This window comes from Odocoileus virginianus, chromosome 6 (assembly GCF_023699985.2).
Source record: "Odocoileus virginianus isolate 20LAN1187 ecotype Illinois chromosome 6, Ovbor_1.2, whole genome shotgun sequence".
Taxonomy (NCBI): domain Eukaryota; kingdom Metazoa; phylum Chordata; class Mammalia; order Artiodactyla; family Cervidae; genus Odocoileus; species Odocoileus virginianus.
In genome coordinates this window covers 16632406-16653134 of record NC_069679.1, presented here as the reverse complement: position 1 = coordinate 16653134, position 20729 = coordinate 16632406, and the positions used below count along the sequence as shown (strand labels likewise).

The following is a 20729-nucleotide window of genomic DNA, read 5'->3' as shown; positions in this document are numbered from 1 at the left end:
TCTTCCCAATGCTAAATAGGGGCTCCGGGAACGCTTGGGTTCAAAGGGTTCAGACATCCATGCCGTCCAAAGGGAGTACAATTGAATTATTTTAAGGCGTTATTTTCCAAAACGCAGTATAACATGGTGACAATTGTCTTGCCATTTCTGGCAAGAATCCACTAGACTCTTCAATGCACTTTGATCGCTCACTTGGAAAACCAGCAGGCTATAATGTGAGGTGTCTACTTGTGACCTTAGGGTGTGGTTGATCCCGATTTGTGAAAGTCGCCAAGACTTAGAAACCACTGGTATGATAGGCCTTCAAACTTGCCTGTCTTCCTCAACTGCTTATACAAGGGGGATCTTTGACAGGATTTCTGTCTGACTTGATCATATTTGCAATTTTCCTCTCTTAGAAAGGTTTTGTGACCAGGCAAGAATAAAGAGTTTTGTGACTGGTGATTGGAGGGAGGGGAGAAAGTAGAATCTGCCAGGACGTCCTGACAGATTGACCCTCCCCTGAGAAAGTGATGTATCCAGCCTGGGCTTTAACGTGTTTGCTGAATGACTATGGTGGAGATGCACAGTGAGAATTTGGATATAAAATCCTGAGATTCAAGAGAAAGATCCAAACCAAAGAAAGGAGTTTTATGAATAAAAAAACATAGAGCAGTTAACCGTGATGTGGGTAAGAACCAACAGGAAAGAGCAATTATATAGAGAAGAAGAATTTAAGGACTGGCCCTAGTGATCATTCGTATTTAAAAATGTGGAAAGAAAATATCAGTGAGTGAAGAAACTAGAGAAGGAAGGCTCATGACAGTCACTTGCTTTGATGGCTTATTTATTTGCTTAGGGCCCACTGACAATCTTTACCAGCATTTAAAGCAAAAAGTTTAGGGGAGATGACAGCGCTGCATGGAATGAAGAATGAGGGGAAGGTGTAGACACATAAGTAAATCTTTCTTCTTAGAATCTTGAGTGTGAAGGGGAGGATCTAGACAGTTCACACATTTAGCTTAGAGGTCTTGGGATAGCTTCACAATTATTTAATTGTCTACTCAAAGACAATCAGTGGGTCTTTTGCTGCCCTGCCCTGACACCTGGGCAAAGGAATGTTGGGTTGCCAAAAGTGCACTCCTTGATCTTGGTATGTTCTCACCCTTAAGGGTTTTTATCAGTAGCACAGATTTACTCCCATTATCCTCCTTCCATCCTCCTTCCATTATCATGGTAAGAAGCAGAAATACTGGCTACAATCAAGACAAGGAACTCGGCAGCACTTGAAAAAAAGGCTCGAAGGAGCAAATTAAAGAATACCTAGGCGGCTTGAGGGGGGAGAAGAAGGAAAATTAGTTCTGAAAAGCATAAATAGATTAAGATGATCTTATGTGGGAGAGATGTGGGGATTTCTTATCTCAAATAAGATCTTTTGAGAAAATAATGTCCATTGGGAACCAGAAACAGAGCACCTGGCTAAAGATTCAGTGGGTAGTTTTTTCTATAGTGGTGGAAATTGGAACCTTATCTTCTGGGCTCCGCTTGAGAGGAGCAGCACCAGCTTCTACAGCTAAGAGTCTGAGTCCAGAGTTTATTTTACTGATGACACTTCCAACAAGTAATTTTGTTGCTTGTTGGAGTTGAGACCCACTATGTCATCCTCACTGCTAAGGGAATGTTAGGAGTCACAGAGAAGGTCTGGAAAACTTGTCAAAGTCTTTACTGCTAAAATCCTTTCTGTATTGTCAGATCTTGAAATACTTCCTATAGCTGCAATGCATTTCTTTTTTTAAAGATGGGGAACCCAAGGGAAATATCCATATGCAAAACTTCACAAAATCATGGTTTTCCTGGAATGAGGATCTTTTAGGAAGGACTTAACTATGTATGTATAGCTACTGAACTCATCTGCTCCAAGGCCCACTCGGGAGCTCAGCCATAGACTCAGGGCCTGTACAAACTTAGAGCTGCTAAACTGTCTTCCTCACCTCCTATGGTACTTATAACTATCTTACTCCCATGCCAATATGGGCCTTTAATAAGCTATTGTCAACATGATCCCCTTTGAATTATATGAAAGTGTCCCCAGCAAATCACTATTGAGCATACTTACTTGACACTTTTTCATTCCTTATGTAATTTTTCCCTACAAGAAAAAAAAAGTAATGAGACTTTGCTATGTTCCAAATTACCAGGTACTCTTCTGGATGTCATGGAACCTAACTCAGATATGACCCAGTCTCTGTCTTCAAGAAGTTTGAAAAATAATGGGAAACAGGAGAAATGCTGCAGCTTATTATTGCAAAAGAAACTGTATCATTTAGGATTCAATCAAAGTGGAAGCACTATAAGTAGTGATGAGTAAAAGATTTATTATAATTCTGGGAATTGATGAAAAAGTTTATGTTAAGCTCTTGCTTCTAAGACTAGTGTTGGGTCTGAATCTGTAACCCTGGGGGTGGTAAGGACAAGTGGGCACTGAAGTGAGGGGAGAATGATTCAAACTGACGCCATGAAATCCATAAAGACAAAATGAAATAAAAAGGGCAAATTGGGACCTACATCTGTCTCTCACTGTCTCCAACCTTGTTGATGTGGGAAGTCTGCAGGAGAAGCTGGCTCCCTTCATCATGGAACTACCCATGCACTTGGCCCAAGAGGAGAAGGCGATCCATTTGTGCCAGAGGAATTGTGGGTCCAACTTAAGCCCATACCAATGAGTGAAAAGCAGACTAGTAGACCAGCATCTCTGTTGCATCAATAAGTACAAGCTGCAACAAAGCCTGGCATTCTATGCCAATCTTCAGAACACAGTGGTTGCTGTGTGTGTGACATTTTCACCTTCTAAATCTCACTACAAATTTCACCACATCCATATAGAAATTTAGATTCATATAGAAAAGAAAATTCCAGATAATGTAGTTCCAGCTTAGACAGACACAGTACAGAGTCAACTTTCTTGGGCACCTCCTAAGTACCAGCCTCTGTTCCATGTGTTTGGAACACATTCTTATTTTTAGCTTCCTCTTATTTTGTGATCTCTGGGCTTGACTTCAGGTTCTTACGCTCCATGAAATTAGGTAGCTTTTAAGGTAATACCTCTTCTGCCCTCTGGGTGACACTTCTAGATCATTCCAGAAGAATTCTTTTTCTCTCTCAAATTACTGCTTATTCTTATTCCTTCCACTCCTCTAGTTCTCAATTAGGAATCTTTCAGGGGAGAAATATTTAGTGTGTGTTTTTGTGTATTACTAATAGAACCAGATAAAAGCATCACTATTTCCAGTGACCATTGAAACGTTATGGCTATTTCTTTGGATATTCCTGGAGAAGGAAATGGCAACCCACTTCAGTACTCTTGCCTGGAAAATCCCATGGAAGGAGGAGCATGGTAGGCTACAATCCATGGGGTCACAAAGAGTCAGACATGACTGAGCAACTTCACTTTCACTACTTTGCATATTAATGCTCAGTTTGCCAATTTTGCAACATTATTTTGAGGTTGATGTGCTGCCCATACTTTGATATTTATTTTTTCTAAGCGTTGTGTCTCTGTATACAAATGCACTCCAACATGGAGTTAATTCCCATGTAGTGAATGATAGCTTCTGAAAACTTCTCTAACAAGAAAATATTTAACAGGATAAATCAATTTTCATATGACCTCCAATGTTATTTTGTAAACCCCCTTATTATCCCCTATCTTTGAATTATTATTTGCCTCTTAGTCTTCCTGTTTAAGATCAAAGTCGCTTGAGGTTAGGAACCATTGCTTATTCATCTTATTATATATAATTAGGATATATTATCTATAATAACATATATTACACATATATCACAGTATCCAACAAAGATGCTTAAAAAACCTTTGTTGAATGATTGAATACATACATATATATATACATACATAAACATTTGTTTAAGATTCCAAGGTCACCACAAATAAGAACCCTCATTTCCTTTCAAATATACAATGAGGTAGATAAAATGTAACACAAAATCTGGTTTTTGGTAGGTATAACAATAGTTGACATTCTTAATTTTTTTATGTTGAAGGTCCTCATTCCATCCCCATTTTACTAAAAATAAAAGATGAATGAGGATATTCAAATGTAATAAAAAGATGGACACATGAAAGCAACATAATTCACTGACAAAATGAGTGAATATATCTTTAATACACCTTTATAATACAGTGTAAATTAGAAAACCACATTAAATGCTGCTATTCATAAGCTTTCTTTTTGATCTGCTTTTCCAAAGGCATCTGAAACTGCCATGGAGAAGAAAATAAGTCCCTTATTAAATTTGTTTTACCTCCTTTCCACCTAACAGTGAATGCAATTTTTTTCAGAATGTATGCACAAAAATATACAGTTAATCTATTTATTTTTATGATTATAGGACATTTGCCTTAAGATTCTTGATTTTCACAAATAATTTAAAGACTCTAATGAGAATTAGTTTTTAACTTTTGGTGACAGTCATACACGGAACTCTTCAGGAATTGAATTAAAGCTATATGTCCTCTTCCCAGACAATTGCATATAGGCTCAGATATATATGTTTACATAATAATAGTGCTTATACACTTTCTGAAGCTCATTCTTAGATACCCAGGTGTGCCAGGAGCCAGGACATGAGATCCCACCCATGACAAGGTCAGGAGGGAAAAAACCTGACAGGCAAGGCGGATCAGGTTTTCAGGGATTCCGAAAAGCTGCCCCCGGCACTCACCTTAAAGATGATATCTGTCTTTCTGATGCCTGCTTCAATAGACTACTCCCTAATTTCTGTGACACAGGCAGAAGGCCCTTCCCGATCTCTTCCCAAAGAAGAATCAATTTAGAACTTTAATCAATAAGTTTCCCAGGTGGTGGTATTTTATGAGATTATCCAGGGTAAAAGGAGTGTTTTAATTTAAACTCCTTTGCTGGTATTTTAGTTTGTTTGGCAAATACGTTTTTATGCCCTTGGTACTAATATGCATGATTGCTTATAATACCCTAATCATAAAATAACATAAAGAACCTGATCATATAAAGGCCCTAATAGACATAGAGCCCTTCGGGGAGTGAAGAAGCCCTATTAGAAAACATAAGAAAAATTATTCTAAAGGTGGTTATTGGGTTGATGCTTGCTTGCTGTGTTTTGCTTGCTGTGTTTTTGCTCTTAATGTGCTAAGGTTGTGTTATGGAAACCATTGTTAATATAGCTAAAGATCTAGAAAAACAAGAGCTTAGCCCTAGTGTGGGAACAATGAGATGGTTGTTAATTGTGAGCCAGGAGTGCTAGGCAGAAGCTGCCTCACTGAAGCCGCAGAGTCAGTGTGGGGTAAACTTCTTAGATAAATGCAACTGACAACTTCTGCAGAAGGATTAATTTTTGTGTTAACAAGGCTATACTTCTATTCTGTACTGTTGCCCTATGAGACTGCTACCTTTCAGTTAAGGTCACCATAGAAACAGAAAATAGGTTTACATTCACCTGACTTGCATAAAATGTTAGTAGGCCCCAAGGCCAGAAGATAATGTACAAGACCCTCATAAACAAAGAAGTATGCAGAAAACACCCTGGTTTCGTGAAGAACAAGCTGATGTAATGTTAAACTATCTTCCCTTTAGAGATGTACTAACTTAGGGTATAAAAGCTACGGTAAAAAATAAAGCATTGCCAGACTCTGCCAGACTCGGCTGCACCCCCCTGTCTGGTCACTCTCTCTCTCTTTCTCTCTCTCTCTTCTCTCTCTCTCGCCGTTCATCCTGAGACTTGGCCCTATCAAGGCTGGTCTCACATGTCTTCTCTCTCTCTCACCGATGCCGTTCATCCTGAGGGTGCCACCTGGATCCTGCCGAGGCTGGACCCTGGCACAGGTGACTATGGACCCATAGGTTAGGATTGCACAGGTTGGAGGTTCTTATGATGGTATTGATTCTGTTAAGTCAATAATAATGTGAATTTATATGAGATAGAATCAAGGAATTTTGCCTGAAAGAGAAGAAGGATGGATTTGATGCCTTGTAGTTCTTTAGTGGTTCCAAAATTTGGTCATGTGGTGATATCCATGATGATGAGACAATGAGAAGATAACAAAGAAGACTTGGACTTAGGACATCCCTTAAGTGATGACATCCCTTCACTTTTACCTCACTATTTTCCTGTTGAAACTCTTAGCAAGTGAAAGATGCCACCAATATCCTGCTCTTACCTTCTTAAACACGTCCTTCAAAGCTTGTTTGACTAGCTCATTACGTAAGGCATAGATGAATGGGTTCAGCAGTGGTGTCACAAATGTTGTCACCACTGTCACTGCCCAGTTAGTATCCACAGAGTCGCTCTGTGATGGCCGCACATAGAGGAAAACGGCACTTCCATAGAAGAGGGTCACCACCATGAGGTGGGAGGTGCAGGTGGAGAAAGCCTTCTGCCGGCCTGAGGCTGAGGGGATGCGCAGGACAGCCAGGACTATGTGACCATAGGACACGGCAGTGATCATCAGTGAGGATACGATGACAAGAGAAGCTAAGACAAAGTCAGTTTCCTCCAACTCCTTGGTGTTGGTGCATGCCAGGCGGAGCAGCGGGCCGCTGTCACAGAAGAAGTGCTGCACCACAGCATCCTGTCCACAGAAAGGAAGCAAGGCCACAGCCACTGCGGGGCCAAGTACTCCAAGGAGTCCCCCGGCCCAGCAGGCCAAGGCCGCTCGGAAGCACACAGCCCCATTCATGAGCAAGGGGTAGTGCAGAGGATGACAGATGGCCAGGTAGCGATCCACTGACATGACAGCCAACAGTAGGAACTCAGAGGCCCCAAGAAAGAAGTAGAGATAGAACTGGGTAATACATGCAGCAAAGGAAATAGTGTGTTGCCTTGAGAGGAAATTGCTCAGCATCTTGGGAATAATGACAGAAGTGAGCAGAATCTCTAGGCAGGACAAGTTACCTAGAAAGAAGTACATGGGAGTCTGCAGGCGAGTATCAGCTCCTACCACTCCAACGATCAACACATTACCTGTTAGACTCAGCAGATAAACAAGAAGGAAGACAGAAAACAGTTCTGCTTTTGTGCTGTTGAGATTTGGGAAACCCGCCAGGATGAACTCAGTTACACCACTGCTCTGGTTTCCACCAGGAGCCATTATCTTTCCCATCTGTGCAACAACATGAACACCTTCCTGGTGAGAATAGGTCTTCTTCAGACAGTCCTAAAGTTTATTTTATCATGATATGGCACACAGAGCTCCACTTTCTCTAGTCACAGATCCTGTTAATACTTGAAGAACCTAAAAGTCCATCAACAGACAAATGGATAAAGAAGATCTGGCCCATACATACAATGGAATATTGCTCAGTCACAAAGAAGAAGGAAATAATGCCATTTGCAGCAACGTGTGTGGACCTAGAGATCGTCATACTGGCGAAGTAAACAGACTGGGAAAGACAAATATTGTCTGATATGACTTAGATGTGCAATCTAAAAAACAGGGGTATGATGAATGAATTTATCTATAAAACAGAAATAGAGTTACAGATGTAAAAAAAAAGCACCTTATGGTTATGAAGGAGTAGGGGGAGGGATAAATTGGGAGATTGGGATTGACAAATACATACAATATATATAAAATAGATAACTAGTAAGGACCTACTATACAGCACAGGGAACTCTAGTCAATACTCTGTAATGGCCTAAATGGGGAAAGAATCTAAAAGGAGTGGATATATGTATATGTATAACTGATTCACTTTGTTGTACACCTAAAATGAACACAACATTGTGAATCAACTATACTCCAATAAAAAATTTTTTAAAAGATTTGAAGGACCTGAGGTCCTCATCTAATTGATTTTTAGAGCTGAGAAAGATTTCCTATAAATGATAGCTAAAACTAAGGTGTGAAGATGACAGGAGGTTCCATCTTCACATCTACTATCCTAAGGTCCCAAATGGTGATATCTCATTATTATAAAAACAATATCCATTGAGCTGGACAAAAACTAAGAAAAATGATTTTGTGAAGAATGTGATTCCTATTCAACCAGAATCAGAACTTGAGCCAGACTGCCTGGCTTTGAATCCCAGCATCTATACTTACTAGCTGAGTAGCCTTGGAGAAGTTACTTAACCTCTCTGTGCAACTCAATTGTAAAATGCTGTAAGGAGCAAATGAATTCATAGTGCAAAGAGTTGCCAGCACTTAGCTGACAAATGGTGTGATGGAGAAAGCTCTGGACTCTAAGTTTAGGGCACCAGAGTCTAGGTTTTTCTTGCCACTTCCCTTGGAAACAGTCAATTAATTCAGCCTTGACTGTCTTTCATCTGCTCAGCTGTAGAATGAGTCATAGGAATCTAGGCCATTAGTACATTTATTCACAATATTACCTTTTCATGGAGACTTTCTCCTGCAACCCAAGAGTCTAACAGAACTCAGTTAGTCACAAAGTGCTTGCCTATCTAAAGCAAGTTATATTTAAAAAGGGGAATAGGGATAAACCACACTGATTTAGTCGGTTATCTACATATCTTAATTTAGTGCCAACTTCAAGCCTAATATTCTGGGGAATGTTAGGATGAGTTTCTCAAGCTTTTTCAGTCCATAACACCAAGCTAAGTCTCTTCAAACTTGGGCCCTATTAGATGACTTGTCAGAGACAAAATTATGAATTCCTGGTAATTTCTAATAAATTCAGAAATTAAGTCCTTACCAACTGATTCTCATCATTCCAATTCTGAAGACTAACACCAATTATAAGAACAAATCAATGATATTCTGAAATTTGTTCTTAAAGCTTCAGTTACTAGGAGAAAACTGATCACCATTAGCCATGCAAAGCATGAGAAATGACCTTAAGTCCTTGGTTCTCTGTCAGCCCTACAGTTCTCTAGCACACCCAGCAGTCTACATTTGCAATAAAGTTTGTGTGTTAAGTTGCTTCAGTCCAGTATGATTCTTTGTAACCCCATGGACACGACTCTTTGTGACCCCATGGACTAAAGCCCGCCAGGCTCCTCTGTCCACGAACTGGAGTAGATTGCCATTTCCCTCTCCAGGGTATCTTTCCGACCCAGGGATCAAACTCATATTTCTTACGTCTCCTGCATTGGCAGGCGGGTTCTTTCCCATTACTGCCACCTCTCTACTTACAATCTCTCACCTGTGGCTCCACCCAAGTAGGAAAACTTTGCGTCTTTTGTTTAGGATAAAGCAATTCTGTGGTCTTTTTCCCTAGAGATTTCATTCAACATTCTCATCTCCCTGTAGCTTCTATAGAAATTACCTTATTAGCAGTAAAACCATTCAGCTTTTGTTCTAGGTTGATTATGTCTCAGGTGCTATGTTTGTTGATTCAGAGGTAAAGGCAACATTGTCACTACCCTCATGCAGCTCACTGCCTAATGAGAATGACAAAAAAGTTAACATGTGTCACACGTGAAGTGTCACAGGTAAGACCAGGGGACTTGAAGGAATCCAAGCTGAGACTTAGACACTATTCTAGAGAAAGGTGATACCTAAAATAAATACTAAAAATATGTATAGATTTGATAGGAGAGACAGGAGGTTTTTAATGGAAAAGAGCAGTATGTGAGCATAGTACGTTGCAGTTGAAGCACAGAAAATAAGTAATGGAGTGAAATGAAATAGGACTGGTCCCCTCAAAGAGGATTCTTTCTGGCTGTCTGAAAATACTGAAACTAATTATCCCTTAAGTGAGAAGAGGATGAGTCCCAAATCAAAATATAGAAGGGATTCTTCCTACCTGCCCTTGAAAGTCTTTGATATCTCCATGAGGCTGAGGATCACCCTGCAAGAATTTTCTTTTCCTTTTTATGACTGAAATGTCCTGCTCCATCCTGAAGTCCTTCCCATGACTTCTACTGTGAGGCTGACAATAGCCTGGCACCCTTGGAGTTCCTGAGGACAGGCAGAGCACTTGGGAAAAGAGGCTGCAGGTGGATAATCTGCTTCTTCTTTTGTGCCTTCCTCCTGGGTATAATTCTTCAAAGCTTTTCTTCTGCCTTGTAAATAAAAGGACTTTCTGATCCTAAGGAGGCTGCATCACATTGTCCTTTCTTGTGGCCGTGGCCAGGTCAACAATCAGGGTCCACCCTCTCCTCCCTGTATAAAGAGTTTCTTCTGCAATCTGCTCACTGCCTTAGGTTTGAACAGGTACACTTCAAGTGAAATACAATGATCTCATAGGGCTCCAAGGTATGTCACTAAAAGAATAACATGGGGCTGAAAGGCAAGGGGTAGATATAGAGGGTTTAAACCACTCGTTTACCTATGAAAAGACTTCATGTACTTACCTATAGCTCCTTTTGTCTCTAATGGTTGAAAAATGTTCCATTTAAATCCAGATAGTCACGTTTTTTGCTGGTGAGTTTTATGTACAAACTGTCAGTTTTTCTGTTTGAGACCCTGTCCTCCCTGGCTCCTGGCATGAGCCTGAGTGCAGGGAGGGAGAAGACTGAAGAAGTAGCTGGTTTCTAACCAGTCCATCTATTGACAAGTAGGGTCCTTCATGCAAAACTTGAGTTTCAGCACTGGAAGGAGAAAATAAAAGAAAAGTGAAGTTGCTCAGTTGTGTTCGACTGTTTGTGACCCCATGGACTATAACCTACCAGGAAAACCTGGTATGGGATTTTCCAGGCAGGAGTACTGGAGTGGATTGCCATTTCCTTCTCCAGCGGGAAGGAGGGGTTAGGACAAATGGAGAAAGTAGCAATGACATATATACATGATCATGTGTAAAATAGATAATTAGCGGGAAGCTGTTATATAACACATGGAGCCCAGTGTGGAACTCTGTGACAACCTAGAAGGGTGGAATGGGTGATGGAGGGAGGGGATATGTATATATATTATATATGTATAATGTATTACACATATTGTATATAATTATGACTAATTCATGTCAATGTACAGCAGAGACCACCATAACACTATAAAGCAATTATCCTCCAATAAAAAAAAAACTTGAGTTTCCAGTGGTGATGCCCCCAAATGAGGATTTACTGAACCAAGCACTAGGATCCCAGCTAGCAGCAGTGCCTGCTGAAGAAAAGAGATCCAATTGGTGAGGAAATAAAGCCAGAAGAAAGAGAGAAAATAATTCCTCAAAGACACAAGAGAGATTTGCAATTCAACAGAAGTTTCCCAGACTTCATGCTTGATGACCCTTAACAAGGGTTGAGTGGGAATGCTTCTGCTTTCATCTGTCACTCACCCCAAACCAGCAGCTGCGAAAATACTGGGCAATACAGGGGAAATGAGAGAAAGAATGGAGTCTGACCAGCTGTGGAGGACCATAGCCAACATCTGTCTTTCTCCTGCACAGCACTCATGGGACATATTTATATCCCAATTACAGAAGCATTGTGTTTTCTCCCTGAGGATTTACACTGATATTGAGAATGCCTCCCCTGGCTTTTGGGTTGGGAAGCAATAGTAGCCTCAAGGGTGGGATAAGCTAAGAGAAGCTTCCCTGCATCATCCCTAGCTTTTACTGCTTCTCCCAGCCTTGGACCTTATCTTCTAGTAATAAATAACACACACACCTAAAACACTATTCAGAATTCTGAACCACTCTTCACATTTTTCTATCTGTGTCCACTTTCTGTCCTTGAATAAAGACTTGACTAACTCCTATTCATGTTCTAAAACTTAGTTTACCCTGACACATATCAGCTTCGTTTCTGAGAAGCTTCCCCTGCCCACTCACCTTAACCCCACCTCCTGCCCACTCTCCAACCTGAACCATGGCTGGTTCTGAAACTAAGTCTCAATATCTAACTGGAACTCTACTTTCTCATTTGTGTCTCATGCCAGATTCTGAACTTGTAGGACAGGAATTATATTTTAGTATAATAACAAACACCAAACACAGTGCCCAGAACACATTAGGTGCTCAATAATAAGTGAATTAAACTACTCTGACCCCTAGACTTGAGGAGAAGCTGGTATTGTGAGATGAGTCTTAAGCTGAGAGGAAGAAAAGTAGAGTTGTCTCTTGTTATCTGCATCAGATCAGTTCCAGAACCCCTGGGGATATTAAAAAAAATATGAGTGCTCAAGCCCCTTGATTAGAATGGAATAGTATTTGAATGTAACCTGCACATATCTTCCATATAAAGTTGACTCTTGAAAAATGCAGTGGGAGGGAGGTTTAAGAATGCCAATTCCCATGTAGTTGAAAACCCACATACTGCTATTTCTTTCTCAAAAACAGAGGAATTCATAAATGACTTACCCAAGAGCAAAAACCTGAAACAGTTTGGTCGGAATCAGTACTCAAACCCTTTTTTCTTTTGATTTCACATATTGTGATCTTTAAGAGAAATGAAACTTTCCCTCCTAGCTAGTTAATTTAAGGATATGTAAAATGAAAATGTAGGTACTATATTTATTGGAAAAATCCACAAGTAAGTGGACTCGTTCAGTTCAGACCCATGTTGTTCAAGGGTAAGCTATACTTTAAATCATTTCTAGATTACTTGTAATACCTAACACAATGTAATGCAGTAGGAAATGGCAACCCACTCCAGTATTCTTGCCTGGAGAATTCCATGGATGGAGGAGCCTATCAGGCTATAGTCCATGGGATAGCAAGAAGTCGGACATGACTGAGTGGCTAACACACACACACACACACACACAACACAATGTAAATGCTATGTAAATATTTGTTGGTATAGCAAATTTGCTTTGCATTCTGAAACTTTCTGGAATTTTTCCCCTGATTATTTAAAATCCACAGTTGGTTAAGTTCCCAGATGCAGAACCCATGAATATGGAGGATTGATTGTACAGAGGTCCCCCTGAGACTCAGTTTGACTGAATTCCACTCTTCTGGACATATTCTTTTTTAGAGAAAAGAAAATACCTAACTGGAAACATGAATGAGGCATGAGAAGTTTCATCACTTTAGATTCTGAGGAAATAGTGAGATCACAGACAGGTAGACCTGGTTGAGGTAAGTTGAACAAAACTAAACTAGAACCTGAGGCTCTTGTTTGCTGAGCTGCAAGGAAGACAAGTTGAAATGAAGAGAGACGCATGAAGTCTGAGCGCTAGTAAAGCACACTTAAGCCATATATGTTTGTAACATTTAATTGAACTATAAAACTTAAGCCTCTAACTATAAAGTCAGGCAATTTTTTTTAAAACTACATAGTCATCTGTCCAATTAACAATGATCTTGGTATTGTTATAATACTTTCAAAATGACTTGATCATAGCAATAGCCTAGTTTTTGCATGAAATAGTACATTTTAGAAGAAAAGATCATATTTATTTTAAAAATATAAAACATACTCAAATGACTTAAAAATACAACAATGTATAGATTTTTAAAGTTCTAATCCTTCTCCTCCTCCCCCCCCAATCCATCCCATATCCCTTCCCTAATTAACCATTTTCATTATTTTATTGCACAACTTTCCAGGGTTGTTTTGTGTGTACGTATGCAAATGTCAAAATGCTTAATTCTTTACCTGTGACTTTCTTACTCTGTTCTGTACCTTATTACTCACTTTTAGGATATCCTGGAAAACTTTCCCTGTCATTATATGGAGAACAGAAGGAAAATATTTAAACTAAGGAGACTGCTAGCTTGACAACTCTGTTGAATGATGGAATTTCAATATTCTCAAATTATGCTTCTATTTTAATCATCTTTTAATATCACTTTGACTTCAGTTTTCCTCATCAGTAAAATTCCTGTTGTGGTAACTGTATAAAAAATAATTTATAGCAAAACGATATGATACTTGGGATTTGCTTCAAAATAAAATGAGTGGAGGTATAGATAAAATTAGCATGGCCATGATTTGGTAATTCATGGAACTATGAGTTTGTTACACCATTATTCATTATACCATTTTCTTTATTTTTAGAATGTTTGAAACTTTTCATAATGAAAGAGCATCAGAAATATGTAGCTACAATCAGGTATATATGTGAAGAAAATTCAAAGTTTTTAGAAATACAAACTGTCTGCAGTTAAAAATTAATGAATGTCAGAAATATTTCCCTAAAGATGGCAACTCAATTTCCACAAAATTAGCCAACCAACCACTGGGGAATGTCAGATACCATGTGGCCTACTCAGAGCCAGGAAATGTAAAACTATAATGAACTATCAACTCCAGGAGGAATTCAAGCTTCCCAGAAACAACTTGCTTTCTGATCCAAAAGTAGTGGAGGCAATATAGAAGCACAGCTATTCACACGGAATCACAGTTCAGAATGGGGAGATAGGATTAAAAGAAAATGTTGAAAACAGAAGACTGTCTTTTTCATTATGATAAAATTTCTTAAAATAAATAAAGATTGCTTTTCTCTCCCTTCTTCTTTTCCCTTTTCATATTTTAAAAGGGTAAGTAAATAACATAGGAAAACAAGATTGAGTTCCATTATAAAATTTTATATAAAAGGAACTTACAGGAGAAAAAATAGCACATAGAATTGAATAAAAAAAAAGAAATACAATACAAATCTAAAATATGAATAGGAGATTATTCCATAGTCCTTAATTCATATACGTTAACTCATACCCATGTATAATCTGGCCTTGAGTATAATAACCACAGTGTGAAAAGAAGGATAAAACAGGACAAGCAGGTACTTCAGGATTGGCTGAAGACTATCTTAAAGAACACGGAACTAAGAAACAAAATATATGAGAGAAATATTAAGTGACATAAAGGCAGACAAATATCTATGAAACAGAAGGGTGCAGAAATAGACCCACATATTTATGGCCACTTGATTTTCAATGAGAAAAGGAAATTCAGCGGAAAAAGTATAGTCTTTTCTATACTTTTCAAATACTGAAAGAAACAGTTGGATATTCACATGATAAAATAGACTTTAATCTACATCTTAGACCATATATAAAAACTAAGTAAAAAAAAGAATCATAGACTTAAATGTAAAACTAAAATAATTTTAATTTCTAAAAGTACAAAATAAGATATAACCTCTGTGACTTTGATTTAGGCAGATTTAATAGAAACTAAATCAAAAGCACAGTCCATAAAAGAAAAATTGATAAATTGAACTTCATCCAAATTACAAGTTTTCTTTCTCAAAAATAATACTGTTAAGACAACACATAAACAAGTTATAGGTTGGGGAAATTATATATATTAAAATCACATATCTAGTAAAGATAAAATAGTATCCAGCTATATTAAGAACTTGCAAAACTTGTTAATAAGAAAACCTACCTCTAATTTATTAAATGAAAAAAAGATTTGGATGGTCCTACAATGATAGTTGGAGACTTCAACACCCCAGTGTAAATAATGGAGAAAACAACTAGACAAAAGATAAATAAGGAAATAGAAGACTTCAACACGGTAAGCTAACCTAACAGTGCAGATCTAACAGACCACACATAGAACATCCCATCCAATGACAACAGAATATACCTCCCTCAGAAATATAGATGAACATTCTCCAAGATAGATTTTGGGCCACAAAACTAGTCACAATAAAATTATACAAGTGTCTTTTCTGATCACCATGCAATGAAACTACAAATCAATAGCAGAAAAAACTTAAATCACACAGTTTTGAGCAACAAATGTGTCAAATCAGCTAACACAAGAGAAAGTAGAAAATACTTAGAGATTAGTGAAAACAAAATCACAACATATCAAAACATAAAGGATGCAGCAAAAGCAATGTTCAGAAGGAAATTTAGAGCCATAAATGCATTCATTAAAAAAAAAAAAAAAACTCAAATCAACAACCTAACCTCCAATCTTGAGGTTGAAAAGTTTAAGAAGAAAAGTTTTAGGAAAAAAGAAGAGCAAACTAAACACAAACAAAGCAAGCAGATGGAAGGAATAATGAAGACTAGAGCAGTGATAAAGAAAAATAATTTTAAAAAACAAAATCAACAAAATCAAAAGTTGGTTTTTGAAAAGATGAAAAAAAAATGGACAAATCTGTAGCTTGACTGACAATGGAAAAAACAAAAAAAAAAAAATCAGATTACTGAGAAATTAAAGTGGAGATGTTACTACTGACCTTACAGAAATAAAAAAATACTGTAAGAAAATACTATTAACACCTGTATGCCAACAAATTAGATAACATAGATGAAATGGAAAAATTTCTAGAAACACACAAACTATCAAAACTCACTCAAAAGTTTCTTTGAAAAATGGAAAATCTGAACAGATTCTATAGTGAATAAAGAAATTAAATCAGTAATTGAAAACCTATTAAAGAAAAATTCAGGATCATTTGACTTTATTGATGAATTTTACCAAACATTTAAAGAAAAATTAACTGCAATTCTTCTCAAACTCTTACAAAAGGCAGAGGAGGGAATGCTTCCAAACTTATTCTATGAGGCCAGTACCAGACTCATATCAAATTTAGAAGAAAAAAAAAAAAAGAAAAGAAAATGATACACCACTGTACCACATGAATGCAAATACAAGAATCCTCAACCAAATACCAGTAAACCTAATCCAGCAGCACAGTAAAAAGATTATACACTAAAACCAATTGGGATATACCCCAAGAATGTAAGAGTGGTTCAACATAAGAAAATGAATATAATATGCCATGTTAACGAAATAGAGGGGGAAAACACATGATCATCCCAATTGATAAAGAAAAAACATTAGACAAACTTGATATCCTTTCCTGATGAGAATACTCCGCAAACCAGGAATACAAGGGAACGCCTTCAATATGATAAAGGGCACCTATGAAAAATCTGCAGCTAATATCAGTCTTAATGGTGAAACATTGAAAACTTTCTCCCTAAATTTAGGAACAAGAGCGGACAACCACTTTCACCACTTCTATTCAACACTGTACAGGAAGTTCTAGCTAAGGAATTTAGGCAAATAGAATGGGATGGAATAAAACAAAATGAAACAAAACAAAATGATATATAGTATACACCATACTATACAATATAATGCATCCAAATTGGAAAGGAAGAAGTAAAACTGTCTCTGTTAGGAGATTTTATGATTTTTATATATAGAAAATGCTAAAGAATCCATCCGCCCTAAAAAACTATTGTAGAAAACGAATTAAGAAATGTGGGTATCAGAGAGCGCTGTGCTAGGCAGAAGATGCAAAAGCAAGAGCTGTAGGGAAATAACAGTGTAAAAGGCTTGAGGGTTGGGCTACTTACTGTCCGCTTAAGTGGGAGCGATGGTTGGGGGGCCGGGGGCTGTTGTTTTGAGCTGAAAGCCGTGGACTTCAGGAGAAGCAAATGTGTTCCTTGGCGACAGTCCACAGGTCGCCGTGAGGGTGGCTCCAGAAGGGCTTTCCTGCCCATATTCTGTGAGAGTTCAGATGCCAACCTTCTTCGTAAGGGTAAATTTGCGCAGCTGGGCGCCCGGGGGTGGCGGCGGCCTTCACGAAGGAGCAAAACCACCAGCTGCACTTCCTTCGAGCCGGAATCGAACCAGCGACCTAAGGATGTCCATATGCCTCGCATCTACAGTCCTCCGCTCTACCAGCTGAGCTATCGAAGGGTGCATACGCGGTCGGCTGGGTCCTTCCTTTTTGCAGAAATGTCAAAAGCCAAAAGGCTCTAATAGGTTCCGGGTACAACATACTCTGGGTTGGCTGTAAGTCCTTTGGCAAAGAGCCTACACACGCCGGAGATCCGTGGTGGCCAGGCATCCCGGAAAGACGATTTTCAGAATCTGAGCCCGGGCCGCTACTTGTTGACTCATTTTCTCTCCCTTGGGTTCTTTCTTCAGAGAGAACAGGACAGCAGCCCTCTGTGGCCAGAAAACTGGAAAGAGGGTGAGGAGAAGGGAGCGTTACTGAAACCCAAATGGATGCGTGGGTGAGGTGGGAGCGGGCTTGCGGAGGAAAGCAGAGCATACTACCTGGGTAAGATCCGCTGAGGGGTCCTCGAGGAGTGTCTGAGCGTCTCCCCCAGCCCTTACCCAAACCCAGACCTGCCCTCTGGTGCTGGGGCGTCATCACCCCTCCACTTAACCTCGACCTGACCCTGTTGCTACCACGAGCTGGCCTCACTTTTCCTCACGGTGAGGCTTCCTGGGAAGTGATGGGGAAAGAATGTCGGGCTAGGCGGGGAGACCACACCTTAGGTACCCAGAAGCCTGGTCAGGCTGCGGCCAGTCTGGGGACTTGGCTCTCCTCCTCGGCTCACAGGCCCAGATTCCTTTGGCCTGAGACGGCTGCTCCCTGATGTAGCTCCAGATTCTGTGGACTTCCTGGACAGGCACGGGAGATGAAGGAAGGACCAGAGCACCCTGCCGACAGGTTTGGACCTCTTGCCTTTGCTCCGCGTCTTTGACAAATGTTTAAGGTTCCGTCTGGTGCGGGCCTGCCACCCCAACAATGCTTGGTCACCCACCCAGCTCATGTCGCACGGAAATATGACAAGCCACACCCAAGTGTGGCCCCCAGTGCCAGCGTGGCCACTCCTGATCCAGATACCCGCAGGTTTTCACCTGCAAGGACGAGGTCCATGTCCTCGAAGGTCTCCTACTGCTCGTTGTGAGGTCCCAGACAGGAGGAGTGGGGTCATGGTGGGGCTCACTCTGGAGTGTCCAAGTACCAGAGTCTACCTCCCAACCATAGGCACACCCTCATTCTGTTATATCCCCCAAATATCAAAGTTAGTTCCCCCAAACCTGGTAACCTTCTCTCTCTCTCTGGAGAATGAAGAAGAGAGAGAGCTAGAGAGAGAAAGAGAAAGTTAGAAAGAGAGAGATGGACAGAGAAACAGAGACAGTAGTTGGGCTAGACAGAAAAGTTATGGACCATTCTAGGACTAGGCAGAGTAGGGAAGGGAAATTGAATGGGAGGATTTTCAAGAAGAATGCCTTGGTTGTCCCTGACCCATGTGATGGCAGGGGTGCTTGTCGGGCTCCAGGGCTTGTGGTGGGAAGCTCCTCTGTGGCCATTTATCTGTCACGGATCTGTCCATGTTGAGTAAGTGGTAGCGGCAGAGCGAGTGCAGTTTTCTCTGGGGAGTGATACATGAATAAAAGTTTAAAGGGCTTGGGAGGTTTCGAGGATGGCTAACTAGGGTAGCCTGCGAAGGCAGGAGCAAGGGGGTGTTGTTAGGATGAGGGGCATTTGTCCATGGATTTCAGGAAGGAAGGAGGGGTAATTGGCTTCAGAAGGGCTTTGTCCTGTGAAAATGGGGATGATCTACTGATGAAAGGGCCAGGGTCAATACACAGGGCAGCGGTAGAGGGCGCTAGCGGTCTTCGTGATGGATTAAAGAAAAAAAAAAGTCCTAGCACTTCCTTCGAGCCGGAATCGAACCAGCGACCTAAGGATGTCTACATTCATGCCGTACTACAGTCCTCCGCTCTACCAGCTGAGCTATCGAAGGGTGCATAGTCAGGGGCTTCCACTGACAAGTATTGAGTCTACTCTTTTTGCAGAAATGAAGGTGGACAAGAAAATGGAGCCTCACTTCTTCTTAAAGAGAAGCATGGGCCTCTAAGCTCCTTCCCCCATTGCATCTATTTCATCCCCAATCCCCATTCCTGGTCCTGTATCTCCTTTACCTGTTACTCACTCCAGAGAGGGACCTTGGTGCCCACCTAGATCTAGTCTTACTTTTCCGTGCAGTGAGGCTTCCTGGGAAATGATGCAGAAAGGATGTTGATTGGACTAGCCCAATCTGGGGCCTTGGTTCCCCTCCTTTGCCCACAGACCCGGATTCCTTTGGCAGAGGTGACTGCTCCCTGAAGTAGCTCAAGATTCTGCGGGCTTCCTGGATAGGCACAGGAGAGGAAGGGAGGAGCCAGAGCACCCTACTGTCCGACTTGGACCTCTTGCCCTCACTTGGAGTCTTTGAAAAACCTTTCAGATCCTATCTGGTTTGGGCTTGCCACCCCAACACTGCGTGGTCACCCACCCAGCACAGGTAGCACAGAGGTGCAGCAGGCCACACCCAAGTCACCTGCCCTCCAGTGCCTGTATCACCACCCCTGATCAAAAGACCCACAGGTCTACTCCTGTGAGGATGAGGGCCAAGTCCACGGAGGTCCCCTACTGCTCCCTGTGAGGCTCCAGACAGGAGGATCTGACTGTGCTAGGGCTCACCCTAGAGTATCCAAGTCATCAGAGTCCATCTCCCAACTGTGGGGACTCCCCTGCCCCTGATACATCCCCAAAACATCAAAGTTAGTTCCCCCAAACCTGGGAACCTCCAGTTCCCATGGAGAGGGGGAGGGAGGAGGGGGAGGGGTGTCTGTGGGCACATCCAATGAAAGCCTTAGAAAATCTCTTCGGTCCCTGTCTGCTGGTCTCTGCAGAAGGTGACATTCGAGGCTGGGGACTCTGTGTGGTCACAGAGCAATAAAACCTTTCTCCTGAAGGTCTCCTGTGGGAAAGCAGTGGGACCACCCCATGGACCCTGGAGAGGCCACAGGCCCGGGCTCAGCCCCTTTCAGCCAGCAGTGGGACATGGGAAGACCTGGGGCAGCTCACCTGGAGAGGAAACTGTGTGGGGAAATGCAGTCTGCATGCAGAGGCAGAACCTGAACTGAACAGGAGTTTGTGGGCTTAAGGGTCAAGGGAGGCCAGCAGCTGGGCCCCGGGACTGCAGAGAGTCACAAACCCATCACCGTTGTACGGATAGTCCTCTTTCCCATGCTTTCCCAACATACCTCCCACCTTCAGAAGTTTCCCTCCCACAAGAGGGAAAAGAGCAAGGGCCACACCTTAGCTTTCCTCTCTGCACCCCAACCCTTGACAACCCTCCCCCAACCAC

At 40.9% G+C, this 20729-nt stretch overlaps 1 protein-coding gene and 2 non-coding genes across 3 annotated transcripts; all 3 read right to left on the bottom strand.

Annotated features, from left to right (window-relative positions):
• Positions 1-3928: 3928 nt before the first annotated feature.
• On the bottom strand, positions 3929-9983 carry OR6S1 (olfactory receptor family 6 subfamily S member 1). Its single transcript, XM_070468508.1, has one exon. It carries the CDS (start codon positions 7130-7132, stop codon positions 6125-6127), a length of 1008 nt encoding a protein of 335 aa, XP_070324609.1. The 5' UTR covers positions 7133-9983; the 3' UTR covers positions 3929-6124.
• A 7420-nt stretch (positions 9984-17403) lies between these two features.
• TRNAY-GUA (transfer RNA tyrosine (anticodon GUA)) lies at positions 17404-17493 on the bottom strand. The gene is given in 2 exon segments: positions 17404-17439; positions 17457-17493. It is a non-coding gene; the product is annotated as a tRNA-Tyr (tRNA).
• A 1756-nt stretch (positions 17494-19249) lies between these two features.
• TRNAY-GUA (transfer RNA tyrosine (anticodon GUA)) lies at positions 19250-19340 on the bottom strand. Its single transcript is given in 2 exon segments — positions 19250-19285; positions 19304-19340. It is a non-coding gene; the product is annotated as a tRNA-Tyr (tRNA).
• Positions 19341-20729: the final 1389 nt, after the last annotated feature.

Coding starts and splice junctions, on each gene's coding strand:
- OR6S1 (XM_070468508.1), bottom strand. CDS start 7,132: ATGGGAAAGATAATGGCTCCTGGTGGAAACCAGAGCAGTGGTGTAACT.